The sequence below is a fragment of the Schistocerca nitens genome, chromosome 5 (genome assembly GCF_023898315.1).
Source record: "Schistocerca nitens isolate TAMUIC-IGC-003100 chromosome 5, iqSchNite1.1, whole genome shotgun sequence".
In the NCBI taxonomy this organism is placed as follows: Eukaryota; Metazoa; Arthropoda; class Insecta; order Orthoptera; family Acrididae; genus Schistocerca; species Schistocerca nitens.
In genome coordinates, this window is record NC_064618.1 from 228,980,725 (window position 1) to 228,997,817 (window position 17,093).

Here is a 17,093-nt window from a genome sequence, read left to right on the forward strand (position 1 = left end):
ATCGAAGATCATGTGACAGCCCGTGTATGAACATTGTCAAAAGTGTGTTGTAGCGTCTATTTTGAAGGGCTATAAAGAAAATGTCTTAGTATCTTTTGTTCTGTTGGTTGTCTGATAGCATTCACTGAATTTTTTAGACATACCACATAAATAAAAACCAGACAACTGTGAGTAGGACTCATGCTCTGAGGATTCCATACAAACTTACTTATGTATATAGCTGATAATAATAACTTCGTGTGGCTCAATGGCCTGGTTCAAGTCTTTCTATTGGATGACACTTCAGTGGCTTGCGTGTCCCCAACTTACCCTAGTTTCCCAATGGGGAAAGGGAACCTAGAGTTCACGATGGAATCCAAACCATGTGTTGTTTTTTGTGACTCCTCTCATCAGTGAGGAATGAAGGCTGGGCTAACGCGAAGACGGAAAAATTTGTGGTCTGATGAAGATTTGACCCTGCAACTTCTCAGTTTCCAAGCATGCATTTTACTGCTATATCATGTATATAGAGATAATAGTTCATTATAAGTTTCAATGAGTGAATTTGAAATTAAGAAAATATGCACTGACATAAAGCTTAAATTATTTACTATGCCAACAGACCATAAACCTTAGTATTTATAGGATGTAGAATAGTATCTGCTACCGGTCATAACAGAAGGTGATTTTATTTAACACAGGATCAGTTTTTAGGCTTATGTCCAACTTTAGGTGGTTTACATTCATTTCCATATTTCCATACTCAATGTTGGAGATCAATAATGTGATGACAAATAATGTGATGAAAAATCCAGGATGGAATAATGCCAATATTATGAAAAGGACAGACTGCTACTCACCATATAGTGGTGATGTTGAGTCGCAGACAGGCACAACAAAAAGACTGCTAAACATGTAAGCTTTCGGCCAGAAGGCCTTCTTCTGAAATAGACATCATACACACACATTATTGCAAATTCAGCTCACAAACACATGACCACTTTTCCTGACTGCCTGGACCAGACTGTGAGCAACTGTGCATGATGGGAAAAGCAATCTGGATGGGGGGGGGGGGGGGGTAAGGAGGAGACTGGGGCAGGGAGGGAAGAGGGATGCGGTATGGCTGGGGGATGGTAAAGTGTTGTTTGTGGGAGTGTACAGGGTAGCCCTATCCTCTTTCCACTTTGTCCCTTTATGCTCCCACAAGCAGTGCTTCACTGTCCCCCCACCTGTACCCCATGCTCCCCCCCCCCCCCCCGTCACAGCCTTACCATACAACCCCCCCCCCCCCCCCCCCCCCTCCATACACACACACACCAAATCCAGATTGCTTCTCCCAACCTGCATAGTTGCTCGTGTCCTGGCCCAGGCAGTCAGAGACAGTGGTCGTGTGTGTGTGTGTGTGTGTGTGTGTGTGTGTGTGTGTGTGTGTGTGTTGTGTTTATTTCAGAAGTAGCAGTCCAGCTGAAAGCTTACATGTTTAGTAATCTTTTTGTTGTACCTGTCTGCTGTCTGCGACTCAACATCTCCACTATATGGCGAGTTGCAATCTATCCTTTTCATAACATTGTCAAATACTGTGATGATGACGAAATAGACACAACTGACACATGTAGAAGTGGCTATGCAACATGTGCTAATGATATTATAGTTCTTATGTATAACTGGAATGTCCATGTTATTTCTACATTACATTTTTTAGAAAAAAACTTTCAATTTAGTACATGTTAACTGAAGCATGCACACGAATAACGCTGTATGGCACATTTTGACATTTCGTAGAATCGCATGGAATAATGCTGTATACGGCAGTCTGCATCGCCTGCTGTTATAATTGACATGTTCACCGTCCGATGGCAGCACTAAATAGCGACGAGATGTGCACAGTTTTCGCGGCTCTGCGCGAACAATGCTGTATGTTACAGTAATGGCGGAGTGCAGCAAGGTGATGCTTACCACAAGTGGTTTGAAACGTGCAAATAATGCATGGAAAAGGAAAATTAACATTGGTAGTTGGCAGGATATTAAGAGGGAAAGGCTTTGTGATGCTGGACTGTAACATAAATCACGAAAAGGACAGGTAGTTCCTGCGAAACAGCCTCCAACACAGGTGAGTGGAATAAGGCTGTATGGGTTTTGTAAAAGGTGTATGTCTTTAGAGAAGCATATGTGTCCTGTAAAGTGGTGACGTGCCCTGTAGAGTACATGGCTCTAATGACATGTCATGTGTATCTTCTGAAAACATTACAGTAAAAGTATGTAACGTGAATGAAATTAACTACAGTTCTGTAGTTATCATTGGTGAAAAAATAGAATACTCAGTCTGAGTAATGCTATATTATTAAAAGAGAATGTGAAATTTGATAATCTAATTGAATATTAGGTAGTAATAGTGACTGTTTTCGTGATTCAGGATCGTGTATGCAATGCAGAAGTGTGCTCAAAAGGATGCAAGGACATAAACCTGGAAATGAAGTTAAAGCTGTACGAAGAATATCATGCCTTAACATATGATGAGCAGTCCATATACTTAATAAAATCCATGGAAATAGGTGTGCCAGCCAGGCGCAAGAGAGGTAAGACAGACGATACTTCACGGAAACAAGCTACTTTCAAATACAAAGTTTACTAAAAAGAAGTGTGTCAAAAAACATTGCTTGACATATTCTCCATCACCCAGCAACGAATGCAGACTCTGCAACGTAAAGTAAAAGGTGGAATAACCACTCCTAAAGACGGTAGAGGAAAACATTGCAATAGGCCACATGCCATATCAAATGATGACAGGGCTCTTATTCGGCAACATATATCAATTTTACCAAAGCAGATGAGCCATCACAGCAAGAATAAATCCTCAAAAGAATGTCTGCACCCCGATCTCAACCTCTGTAGAATGTATCGGTTGTTTACCAAAAAGTTTCCTGATAAGTCAATAAGCCGGTCATATTATCAAAGGGTGTTTCAAACAATTTTAACCTGCGTTTCAGAACACCTAGATCAGATACTTGCAGACTGTGCGATTTGTTGTTTAACAAAATGATTGCAGCTTCAGATGAAATAGAACTGCACAAGATCGAAATTGAGAGTCAGTTGCATCATTCAAGGGCAGACCAAGCAAACAAAGCCCTAAAAAACGATATGGAAATGGCTAAGAGGAATAACAATATACATATTATATTTGTTGACCTACGAATTTGTGGGATGAATTCACCGCAAGGAGAGGTTCAGCCAAAATAGTTTCCTGTCTGCTTTAATTTGTGATGCACAATTATGATACGCTTGAAGATGCTATGGGACGAAAACTGATTGTTTGGTCTGACCGCTGTGTCGGGCAGAACAACAACTGGAGAGTTTTAGCACTTTATTTCTATCTGATCAGCTGCAAGTACTTTACAGAAATACATCAGAAGTTTTTATGTTTGGGTCACAGTTTCCTATCTTGTGACAGGAATTTTTCAGTCATCGAGAAAAGAAAGGGAGTGTCAAAAGTTATGGTTCCTTCAGAATGGAAGCACGTCATTGCTGAGGCCTTTGTCGATCCTTCAAAACTGACCATTCACGAGATGATGATGGAAGACTTCAAGGACATAGGATCCATCGAGTTGCTTTTGAAGAAGCCACCTGCTTTGAAAATTACCGATGTACTTTGGTTGAAGCTGTGTAGTGATGATCCTCAAGGTTTAAGCGTGCGCCGTAGCCACAATATGCTTCGCCCATGGGAAAGACACCGTATTGTAAAGCATGGTTGTGAACATCAAGTAAAAAACTGTCCATTGCCTTCTGAATTCCGGTTGCTCTATAACGGGACACTGAAAGTTCACAAGGAGAAGAAAAGGGATCTATTGGACATGACGAAATTGATGGAACCAAAATACAGGCAGTTTTATGAAAACCTGCAGTGTGACAATTGGCTATAGTGTACTAGATTTGAGACTAAACTTGATAAAAAAAAGTACAACATTAGTTTAAGATCAAGCAATTCAGTTTACAATAAATATTATTTAGAATCTTGTTTTAAATATCTTACTTACTATTTTTGGATTCTAGACACCTTATAATTACAGCAGAGCACTGGCTGATCTGGAATAATGCTGTATATCCATTGCCATACAGTCTTATTCCATTTTAAAACTTATTTATTTTTGAAAAATCTGTGCTTAGCGCGATTTTAAAAACCAGAAATTAGTATTTTCCACAGTCTGTATGCACAAACAATACATATCTGCTATTACATTATTGTATCGTATTAATTCTCTGGAATTAACAGTTTTTATCAATTTCCCAACAACTGCAAAGTGTGCCATACAGCATTATTCGTGCACATGCTTCAACTGTACATTATTCACCATGGTAATTATTGGTATTTCCATATTATGTCTTTGATACAACGTGGCACTTTAGATGTTAGTAACTTCAGAAGCACATGCACTTGCAACATCCAAAGTGTTTACATTAGCAAACAGAGGTTATGGTCCAAAGACTTGGGTCTAAGAGGTATAGATATGTTACACATAAGACATAAAACAGATATTAAAAATTAGCAAAATGAAATTGTTATGCCAGTTATAGCATACAGAATGGTTGATGGCAAATTATATAAACTTGTTCTTTCAGAATTAGGTGTGATGACTTGGGGCTATGAATGTAAATTTTGAGCTCTTCAAAGGAGATTTAATATCTTTCCTTTGCTGACAATGTATAGTATCTGCAGGTTGTCATTAATGGCTGTGGCTGAGTGGCCATGTTCTTTTGATGTGTTACAAAAGTCAATTGTCAAAGTAATGTAGCCACAAGACATTCAGAATACTCAGCCGTTTGGAGTACACAGACATAAAAATAAAGAGGATTGTCTATTTCAATAACAAAATACACTTATTCAAATACAATTTGAACAAAATGATATGCAGGGAATAGCAATAGACTAGTCTGATAAGGACACATACATGAACATTAAGTGAGGTCACAAACAGAAATTTTTTTAGTAATAGAACTACTTCTTCAAAATGAGTTTTGTTTTCATACTTTGAAGCACTCTTAGCTCTTCCCTATTTACTTTCTCCTTTCTTTCATTTTCTTTTACGGATTTCCCAGTTGCCTTTTCTCTGCTAGTGTTTGATTGTACCTAGCATGTGCATTTCCGAAGTTGTGTATTAACTGCATTGTGATAGTTAGAAATCCAGCATCCCCAACAACTTTGAGCACATTGTGAACAGTACAAATGATTATGAGGGAGGCTTCAGTCAAATTTTTCACCATAATGAAGTTGTCAAAGAAACCTCTTTCAAGGCTGGTGTTGCCATGAAGGAGACTTCATGCAAAGATAAATGTCTTCACATTTTCAGGTGCACTCTTCACCCCGATAACCATCAACCAGAATTTATTGAAGGGAACACAATACTCATCAAATTCTTTGAGGATTTTCTTTACTGGTCTGATGTCTGTTAGATTTTGGAACTGGAGGGCAATGGCATGAGCCTCAGTACAACCAAATCAGTTCAAGGTAGTGAAATGTGTCAATGCTATGCCTAACAATCTCTTCTCATGGTCAGTGTTAATTCCCACTTCTGAGTCTTAAATATGCCCTTCATACAGAAATATGCCAGGTGCAATTGATCCAGAATTTTGAAAATCATACAGTTCATAAATGTAAGGCACTCATTCAAGAATGCCAAGATATCTTTTTCAAACGCCAAGATTTCTATTCTGATGTATCACACTGACACAGTGCGTTTTTGGTTCTGAACCTGATGTCCACTTACTGAGGTAGCGACTGATTTATGTTGCCCTTAAGATATATTCTAAAGCTGTTTCTACAAACTTCTTGTTTAACGAACTTTCTCATTAGCTCTCTGATTATAGACTGGAGGGATGCATAGAGGAAAGAAGCTAAGGAATCATTTAGTCAGAAACGAATCAACCTGGGCAGCCATACTCTCAAATGATGAGATGAGCTATCAGCATATTGTCCCTCAAAGACTCAATTCCCTCAAGTATCATGAGACACTATTCAGTAACTATGACTCTTAGGAATTGCAGTAGTGATGTTAGCTTTTTGTTTTACCTCCTACTGTTCTTTCTTTACCCTTTCTACGTCCTTTACACACTTTCAAACAGGAGTTAATATTTGCTGATCACAGATGGACACCATTTTATTTTCCACCCACCAAATGGAGCAAAACTTCCGTGAGGAAACAGAACTGCTTGTAATATTGCTGACATCATCTTGGCATGACGGAACATTTTTAAATCTCTGTATATAAAAGACAATGTCCTTATTGACTGACAGACTCATAATCGCTCAACCCAAACCACTAAGGGCAGAAATTTAAAATTTAGACAACATGTGGATCTTATACTGTAGGCATTGTTTAAGAAGGCATTTTCATTAAAATAAAAAAAAAAAATAAAAAATAAAAAAATGTTGCTATTAAAGCAATTTTCAAGCTAGACCTTTGAATTTTGGTATCTGGGTTCTCAGTCAGAAAGAAAGAAATATGTATTTCAGCAGTTTTGGAGATTCAACCCCTATAGGGATGAAAGTTTATATGGAAATATTTCATTGTGCAAGCATTTTTGAAGCTTAATATATGAAAATTTGTAAATGGCTTCTCTGCTAGAAATAAAACATACACATGTCACTGTTTTTGGAAATCCAACCCCTAAAGGGTGAAATGAGGAGTGAAATGTTTTATGAAAATATTTTATTCTGAAAGCACATCTTTGTAAATTGGTGTTTCGCTTCTGGGTTAGAGATGAAACTTGGCCCCTAAGGGGGTGAAATAGAGTTGACTTCTTGGTTAGAAACACAAAACTGCATGTTTCAGTGTTTCTGAAAATTCAACCCCTAAGAGAGGGCAATAAGGGGTGAAAATTTTTAAGAAAACATTATGTTACACAAAAAAATTTAAGTCAGATTTATGAAAATTGGTATTTCACTTCTCGGTTAGATATAAAGAAGTATTTGTTAGGGGATGAAAGTTGCTCCAGAAATATCTCCACAAGAATTCAAAAGTCGTGATTTGGCCTCCAACTACCAGAATCACTTTTTGGTTAGAAGTACATTCAAAAAAGACCATGCTTACATGGCCTTAATTAGCATGAAAAGCTTAAATTTAGAAGGTAAAAGCAGTGGGCACTGAGCTAGAAGATTATATAAAGCTCTCAGAAATTGAACAAGTTTCCAACCGATGATCGTTCAACTTGTCAAAGTCGTCATGCACTGTGTATAAGCCATGTGTCCCAAAATTGCATATGATGGATCACCCTTGACTCTGAGCTTGCTTTTTAGTCCTCTTAGGAATGCCTCATTAACATTGGGGCCATCCATGGACAATTGAACAACTTACTTTTTCAGATTTACCTTGGACTGGGATCCAACTGCCTCAAACCCTTCAATTAAATCTTTAGTGACACTTTTTCTCCAAAACAATGGAGTGCCATACTTGCTTGAAACCTGGCACAATGCACTTTCCCATAAACACAACAAACCGACAAAATCAATCACAAGCGTGTCACAGGGAGCAACAATATCCTGTCGTTGTTTGGGGAAAAACAGCTGGGGCCTGAACACAATTCTATAATTCACTTTTAAATTTTCAGTCTGCATTTTGGAGGCAATGTTGCTACTGGGAATACATCCAATAAGAGATTAATGAGTGCCGATGTCTCCAGAAGACTTGTGTCTCATTGATGCCAACAGACACAAATGGATCTCTGGCTTCATCAAGGCATCCCTCTGAATGTAATCTGGCATCATTGGTCATCATCTATATGTCCCTGCAGCAGGTGCTTGATGTGAATGCCTTGGGGTAGGACGTGGTTGCTGGGCCACACCACAACTGCAAGATGCATTTCATGGCTGCACCACAGCAGATTATTTGCTAATTAGACATACTGTTTTTCTTCACTAAAATTAGTAATTTTATATTCCAGATCAGATAACAAATCGGAGGAACCATCAGCAATGGCCTTTCCATCGTCAGCATTGACAATCAGCTGATTGCATCCAGAGGTGGCAGGTGGCACTGCAGGGGTTACACTATTTTATACCTATCACTGAAAATCCATAATCAATCTTATTCATACACAATGCAATGTCTACAACAATAAGTTTTCGGTATATATCCAAAACAATGAACTGTACGCAAACCTATCATGCCATAGCATCCCTGGTTCAAAATAAATAGATTTGAACAGGCCACAAATTCCCCTAAAAGCTCATGTCTTTGTGATCACATTGCGTCAGCTAATAAGGTAATACTTAAATCTGAACTGTTGTAAATGTAAAGCATACCAAATGTTCTTCACAGATTCTTACTGGTCTCACTGCATCACAAATGCACAAAACCATGGACAACAAAAATGTAGGAGAGCACAGCCAGGTGGCAGCAACAGTCGCTCATGTCATTTCACATCAACAACAATAAACCACCACAAACCTTGTTTGGGTTCATCCCGGTCATGCTGTGTGGTTGGCCACTGCACTAGACTGAATGAGGGAAGGGGTTGGGGGATGCCAAAACACAGATGGAGGCTAGTCGCACAGCACTGAACTGAGGGTGAATGGTGAGGGTAGCACTGTATCAAGCCCAGCAGAAGTCAAGTAAGTGCCTCTGCCCAAAATCAAATTAGGTAACATGCCATTTCCATGAAGTTTAGGCAAAACACAAAAAAAATCTCGAGTTTCCTCCAAGTTTCCCAGAATAAAAAAATCCCCTAGATTTCCCTGTTTTTCAACGAGCTGGAACCCTATAATAGTACAGTAGATTTGAAGATCACTGATGTATTAGATTCGTATAATCTTGTAAATATAGGCTGTAAGCACAGACACTAGAGTGGGTGACACATGCTCCACTAGAATAGATTATGCTATAATCAGCAGAAATGTTTTAGATCAGGTAAGTTATAGCACCTACATCTTCATCAATCTGATCACTTTTGTTAGGTAATAAAGAGTACATAAATTCAGCTGTGCAGAAAATAACAAATGTTGTTCTGCAGAAGCGAACTCTGAGATGATCAAATATTAATGTCTTTAAATATAAACTAGCAGAGGATAAATGAGATTCTATGTACCAGATGAAAAGGTCTGATGACAAATAGAATAAATTCTTTCACCTCTGTTGGCAACGGCCTTGCCGCAGTGGATACACCGGTTCCAGTGAGATCACCGAAGTTAAGTGCTGTCGGGCGTGGTTGGCACTTGGATGAGTGACCATCCATGCCACCATGCGCTGTTGCCATTTTTCGGGGTGCACTCAGCCTCGTGATGCCAATTGGGGGGCTACTCAACCGACTAGTAGCGGCTTGGTCAAGAATACCATCATGATAACCGGGAGAGTGGTGTGCTGACCCCATGCCCCTCCTGTCAACATCCTCCTCTGAGGATGACACGGTGGTCGGATGGTCCCGGTAGGCCACTCGTGGCCTAAAGACAGAGTGTCTCCTCCCCCCCCCCCCCTCCTCCTCTGTTATGACATGATTATTATTATCATCCAAAAGGCAGTTGAGCATTGCCAAAATGAAAGTAATCCTAGACCGAAGCTCTCACCAAGTCTGATTAGACTCAGGCAGACTATTTACAATCTCAGCTTGCTTTATAAAACTACTACTCTATAGATTTTTTAGGAAAAGTGCAGTCAGGCGCATAAAAATTTTAAAACTGAAATTACTAACTTTAGAAAACAGATTTACAACACAGCAATAGAGCACTTTGATAACATAACTAAAGCATCCTGGGATTTAGTTGACAGATATTGCAAAGGTCTGAGATGATGTACTTGGAACCACTCAGTGTGAGAAATGATTGTAATATTTCAAATAACTCTGACCATTTAACATTTATTATAGATACAGAGATGCCAAGTTTGTAAAGAAGACAATAGAATTGGGGTGGGGGGTTGCTCTATATATCATGCAAAGTCAGAGGCACAGGCACACCTGCGCGCACGCGCTCGCACGCACGCACGCGCGCGCACACACACACACACACACACACACACACAAATATCTCAGTTTGAAGCCTAATTGTAACACTTGAAAAGTAAATATTTAAGTGTGAAAGGAACTAAAAGAAATGAGAGAGTTACTTTAAATGCTACTCAATTGTTTTGCACTCAACAATGACTTCACAGCATAAACATTAGTACAGCAAATCACAACATAAGTACAAGTTTATGCACACGCAGTAGTTAAATTAGCGAGGCACCACTGTAGATGAGAAGAGTTTTTGTATATTACATAGTCTGTGCTAAATAGATGACGAAATGGTATTGCATTACTTTTGAAACAATACTGATTTACAAAATGATGTAATGAAAAACATTGTGTTGTCAAATTACTAAAATAAATCAAACAGAAAATTCCGTAATTTTAGCAGGGGTTCCTGTAGGATTATAACTTTTGCCTAGAAATCATGATAACTATGGACAAATTGTAGATGCACAGGTTGAGACCCCATGCCACCTCACTCAGTGTACTGATTTTGAATTTATGGAGGTGGAGAAGCAGGAAGTTGGCAAGGTAACACACAAACTAAAGAAAAAAATTTCAACTGGATGGGATGGTTTATGCAATGCAATTACTAAGATGTTCATAAAAGAAATTTCAAAACCTCTTACCTACTTGATTAACTGCAGCATCGGAGAAAACATGCATTCATCCATTCTAAAAATGAGTGTTGTGAAACCAGAGCTTAAAATGAGAAGTAAGGAAGATGTGTCTAACTATGGACCAAGATCACTAACCCCAACTTTAGTAAGATATTAGAATGTACTATCCTGTCTCAGCTTAGTGCCTATACCACAAAACACTGTATTTATAAATTCCTAACATGACTTTAGAAAAGGGCTAAGCACAACCACAGCAGTTACACAATTCTTATATGAAGTGTACTGTCTGTTTGACCAGAGGATGTAAACTGAAAGTACATTTTCAAACCTGACAAAGGCAGCTGAAACAATAAATCATAGCTTACTAAGGGTGAAGTCATATCATATACATGTCAACCTATCATTTTATAGCAACACACTTGTTGAATCGTAAGCAATGTACTAAATGGCCACACAAATTAGATGAAAAAATTATAAGCTTTCAATATATTGATGAAACAGTAGTACAAGGTGTACCTCAGAACTCAATCCTTGGTCCCTTTCGCTTCCTCATATATATTACTGACATTGTACAAACTATTAATTCGAACATTGTAAGCTATGCAGATGATATCTCAATGTTATTCTATGGTAGAGAATATAAGAAACTAGAATCTTTCGCTACTAGTGGTGTAAAAGAATTAGCAAAATACTTCAACAACCAGGGCTTCATGGTAAATGTCACTAAACCTCAATTACTGGCATTTAAAACAGGCAGTTCTCATCACCCCAATGTATATAATGCATGCAACATCTTGGGAACAGGAAAAGGCAGCTAAAAATTTCTAGGTGTGCATGTTGATGAAAATCTACAGTGGACTAACCACATTAATTTTGTATTTTGAAAAGTCAGTAGTGGCTTATACCTCCTTAGCCAGATCTCCAAGATAGTTCCTAGTCAGCACAGCAAAATTACTTAACAATATATTCTTCACACACATTTAAATTACTTAAATTTTTGTGAGCCAATAAGCTGAAGTTGTCAAGTGCAGCTATGTACATGAGCACAACACAAAATATAACTAATATAGGAAAAGTGCTATGTCTAGACAAGACAGTCTAGACACAAGGGAGGTAGCCGAAAGGGCACGCGTCAACTCAAGCCGTCTTGCGTTAAGTCTGGAACAGGATACGTTATGAATGCTATAAAGAAAAGAACGGAGCTTCTCGAATACTTAACTTTTATTCACTTCTGCGGTACATCGCTCTTGATAACACAAGTGAGACTCTCTCCAGATATGGTTAATGGCGCCTTGCTAGGTTGTAGCCATGGACTTAGCTGAAGGCTATTCTAACGGTCTCTTGGCAAATGAGAGAAAGGCTTCGTACGTGTAGTCGCTAGCAATGTCGTCCGTACAACTGGGGCGAGTGCTAGTACGTCTCTCAAGACCTGCCTTGTGGTGGCGCTCGGTCTGCGATCCTGACAGTGGGGACACGCGGGTCCGACATGTACTAATGGACCGCGGCCGATTTAAGCTACCACCTAGCAAGTGTGGTGTCTGGCGGTGACACCACAAAAAGAATAAAATTAAAAATTACAGACAGGAGCCCATATAAAAATGGTTTGATTTGTTTTAACAAACTGCCAAACTATTTAAGAACATATAAGGTGATTGACTTTAATAATAAATTAAAATCTTTTCTAACAGAAAAATGTTTATATTAATACGATGAATTCTAAGACACTGCTTGCAACATGAACCAATAGCACACCAGACATAAAATAATAAATGCATAAAATAGCTTTAAGATGCATCTACAGGGTGCTTCAAAAAGGACTTTACAACTTTCAAAATTCATGTAACTTTATTGAAGGAAGATAAAGAGCTGAGTTTAGTGTTGCTTTGTAGGGAAAAACATCAAAATTTTTTACCTTATGCTTAAGATGATGTATGTGGCTTCTGTTGGTTATCCTGCACTGATCCCACTGGAAGTCAATTTCTTCCCAAACTTGCTGTAGCATTGCAGGTGTAGCGTGCTCAGTGGCAACATAAATTCTTGCTCTAAGTTCGGGTGGAGAAGCCAGCACAGGAAGTACAAACATGATATCCTTGATCAAACCCCATTTAAAAAATAAATAAATAAAATCGAGTGGTGTCATGTCTAGGGAATGTGGGGCCATCAATTGGTGCATCACAGCCAATCCATTGACCTGGAAAGCGGTCACTGAGAAAATCCTGGGCGTCAGCCAGTTAGTGAGGTGGTGCACCATCTTGCATGAAGTAAACATTTTGTTCTTGGTCACCTTCATCGATTTGTGGCATCAAAAATTGTTGTAACATATCCAAGTATACTATCCCATTGATGGTTCTCTCATGGAAGAAAAAGGAGCTGTACACTTTGTTCTTGCTCAATGCACAAAAAACTTTCAGTTTAGGGCTATCACGAACATGTTGCAATGTTTGATATGGATTTTCACTGGCCCAAATCCTATAGTTATGTGTGTTAACCTTGCCACTTAAGTGAAAAGTCGACTTGTCAGAAAATATGATTTTGTCCAAGAAATGTTCATCCTCTTGTAATCGATTTAACATATCTGCAAACATGAAAGTTCTTGCGAGCAATTTTATCAGTGTCTTTTTATTGCTTGTACGATCATCAATCTGTATGGTTTCAAATGCAAACGGTTTCTCAACACATGCTAATCAGTTTGTGAGATGCACACTGGGTTGATTTCGTAGGGCTGTTGACAAAACATTGTCTCACTTGCTCCACAATGTCGTCTGATGTGCTTGGATGACCTGATGATTTCCCAAGTTTAACCAAGCACCCTGTTTCTATAGAACATTTATGCCACTCAATCTGTAGGCCTACCAGGAGGATTCTTTGCGTACTTGGTACAGAAATTATGCTGAACTGTTGTTGCCGACTTCGATTCTTCAAACCAAAACACACAGCTAGCACACTTGGGTACAGTGAAGGTAGCCTTAACGCAACTGCCATTAGTGCTCGTTATGGTGCGATTCGGCACTAGCGAACTGCACGAGACAAAACTTTTATTTCCCTACAAACTGGCACTACAATCACCTCTGTAGGTACTATGAACTAATTTATACGAATTTTCAAAGTTGTCAAGTCCTTTTTGAAACACACTGTACTGTCGTATGTAACATATCTTTTAAATATAATTTTTGTCATGTTACTATGCCTGACATTTGAAAAAGCCATCATTGTGCTGGCTCCATGCAAAGAAAATGTAAATAGGTAAATAAATAAATGTAAAAATCAGCTACTGCACCACCAGAAACTTATGTAGGGGACTTAGGCCACAATATGAAACTGTCAGATACAGGTCTTGATGCCTCTGGCATTTATACGATTACCAGCAGCCAATGCTACAAATATTATACAGACCAAACAGATGGAAATTTCAGAACTTAATTTAAAGAACATACAGACTGCAACGGACTATAAAAATGTAATAAATCAGCAGTAGCAACAGACTAATGACACAGACCACCCTTTGAAAACCAAACACAATCTTGAAATTTTGCACAAAATCTGAAAAAGTAAAAGAATGTAGGTCATGGAAGAAATGGGAACCTTCATTCACAATACCAAAAAATGGTGGTAATATCCTTAATGAGATAACAGAATTCTTCAATAGCCTCAAACCAACCCCAATACTATAGATTTAAGATGTGGCAGTGTGAAACAAAATACTATCAGACTGTAAGTGTTGTGAGTAATGCAGGAAAAAGCCAGTAGTCGTGCAGATGCAAGCTTTGGGGTGTTAAAATTATAATCAGTAAACAAGTGACACATAAAAAGTATGCTCATCATGTCGTAATGGCTGATGCAAAACTATGAGAATACTGCACAGGCTGTGGTACCAATTACAATACTGCCAGCACAAAAGACAGTACTGGATAATGATTTCCAAGCACCCACTGCCAGCTCCTCTCCCCAAATACTTCATCATCAGAAGAGAGAACAAAACAGTTCTAGGTTAATTTAGACTAAGAAATTTTACCTTGAAGTAACATCTGTACCCACAAACAAATAATTATTTATTTATTGATTTATTTAACCTGGCAAGCAAAAAATGCTCGAAATGTGTTACAACATATTAAATTAAAACAAAAATAAATAAATGTGCCTGCTAGTAGAAAAATACAAATGAAGACAGTCATGGTTCCTGAACTTAGCCAGCATGGACACAATTAATTACTTCACCTGATTTTCCAAGTAATTTTTATAGTTGGAGAGGAGAGATATGAACGATTCCTTACCATTACAGTTGCTAGTCTTGTTTCTTACATGTGAAACTTATCATCTGTAGTTATAGATTAAACAGCACTCTGTCAACTTACCCCGTTATCTCCTGATATATTGCTGAATCAACCACACTAGTAACCAACATTTCACACACTAACATCAGTACTGCACTGATTTGGCGTCCTTGATTGAACCAGAGATCAAAAATTGCTGGTATAGATGCCCAATAGGTTCCCAGAAAAGGCACAGCTCCTAATATTGTTGCTATTACTGAAATAAAAGTTTAGTAATCAAGTTACTGCACTATTTAATATTTACAGACATGAATCTAAAAAATGACTTTACTAGGAACTGTAATGCAGAATACTTTTTTGTGTTTATAAAAGATTATTAAATTAACTAAAATGTACTCACCAGTTGGTATATACACAACTGTGACTTCAAATAAATTATGGATGAGCCAAGTCCATAACCCATGGAAAAGTGCCATTTTGAATGATGCCTTGAACACACTTGCGACAGCATCTTCAAGTGCAACAGCAAACCTACACATATACAGAAAAATTTAATAAAGTTAAAACAGATATGGTCGTCACACATCTCCTCTCTTATTAAAAATAAACTGTCAAGCATGAAAATCATTTACACACTATTCATTTCTACTCAATTTCATACATAGCAGATCAAGTGGCTTTGATATGTGACAAACAAACATTACCTTCAGGCTTGGTCAAGGTACGAGTGATAATGTAACAATGTGAAGTTAGATAGGTGCAGTCAATGATTTTGTAATCCTTTCCATTTTAAATTGGCTTAATCACTATTTCTGCATTATTTTTCGGTGTTTTACAATTTTTAATCCACAGAATGAGTGTTTGCGACTGCAACCATGTATGACCATGTGGGGTCTGTGATGTCTGGTAGTCCCAAGTAGACCTGTAGTGCTTCACACCCGATATATCTATTTAACTTATGTTTTTACAACAGTTCTGCTACTATGGGACTGGAAAGTAGTGTCATTTCCGCATGTGTCGATATCTGTTTTGACATTTACCAGGTCATTGTGTACTTCTAAGTTGTTTCAAGGATATTTCAAGGTTAGAGTGACTTGTTTACTCATATATAATGAAATACTATTTTGTAATTTATGGTGAAATGTCCACTAAAATACCAGAAGAGGTACACATCTGGCATCATTCACTTTTTGAGTTCCAAAAGAGTTGTTACCAAAACATTTGTGAAGTTCATCCAAGTGCAATAAATACTTGTAAATGCCGAAGGTTCTCAAAGTTCAAATCTGGTAATTTAGATCTTTCTAACTCATATCTATCAGGCAGGCCAACAACTTTAGACAATGACAATTTAAAGGCAGAAGTGGAATTAAATCCATGTCAAACAACTGAGGAACTGTCAACCACTTTTAGCCAACCATGGTCGACCATCCATGAACATTTGCTGCAGATTGTTAAAGACAAACAAAGGTAACTGGTCCGTCACATGCAACTTATTGCTTCAGCAAAACAATACAGAAATGTTTATTGACTGCTTGCTCACTGGAGATGATTCCATCTCCACATATTTTGCTCAAAAACCCACTTATTTTTATCGGTCCGGCATTGACAATTTGCAAACTATATGGCAATAGGTTGTTAATAATGGGGATAATTACATCGATTAAAAATAAAAGTTTGTTGATAATTTATCTGATCTGTTTGAATTCAATGCAAAAAAAAATGACACTGCTTTCTGGTTCCCCTAACATTTCATTATTAAAATTTTTGCATTTAAACCAAGTTACCTTTGTTGTGTGACTGCATGTGGTGCTAGCCAGAGTCTCGTGTAATTCAGGTCAGTTAAATCATCCCCCAATGCTCTTCCCAAAATTTAAATTATTTCAATAGTGCTTTCTAACTTACCCAGTGATTTCCATATGTAAATTCCTCTTTGAGAGAGTTCACTTGGCATTATAGAGTATTTCAAGTCATTTACACCATGTAGATCCCCCACAGTTTCTCTGCTAGCTTAAACTGATTAAAACCCCAATCTAATATCACGTTTAGAGCTCTTTTCATGGATTATTTCAAATCTTACTGAAATTCTTTTGGCAATTGCCACACGTTATACGAGGTGTCTTTTTATGTTGTCTGGCTTGTAGATACCAAGTAATTACAATCAATCCCTTTCTTGATTTTGTTGGGATTGTGAGAGATCCTTCGTGATCAATCATGGTTAAAATTGATATGATTT

The 17,093-nt window shown here is 38.0% G+C and overlaps 1 protein-coding gene across 1 annotated transcript in view; it reads right to left on the reverse strand.

The window, feature by feature from the left end:
- Positions 1-17,093, reverse strand: part of LOC126259589 (transmembrane protein 245) — a 269,387-nt gene that overhangs the window by 24,239 nt on the left and 228,055 nt on the right. Inside the window, exons 11-12 of the mRNA XM_049956501.1 lie at positions 15,261-15,391; positions 14,942-15,116 (exon numbers count right to left, since the gene is read on the reverse strand). Of these exons, the coding sequence (XP_049812458.1) occupies positions 14,942-15,116; positions 15,261-15,391 (306 nt within the window). The remainder of the gene's footprint in view (positions 1-14,941; positions 15,117-15,260; positions 15,392-17,093) is intronic.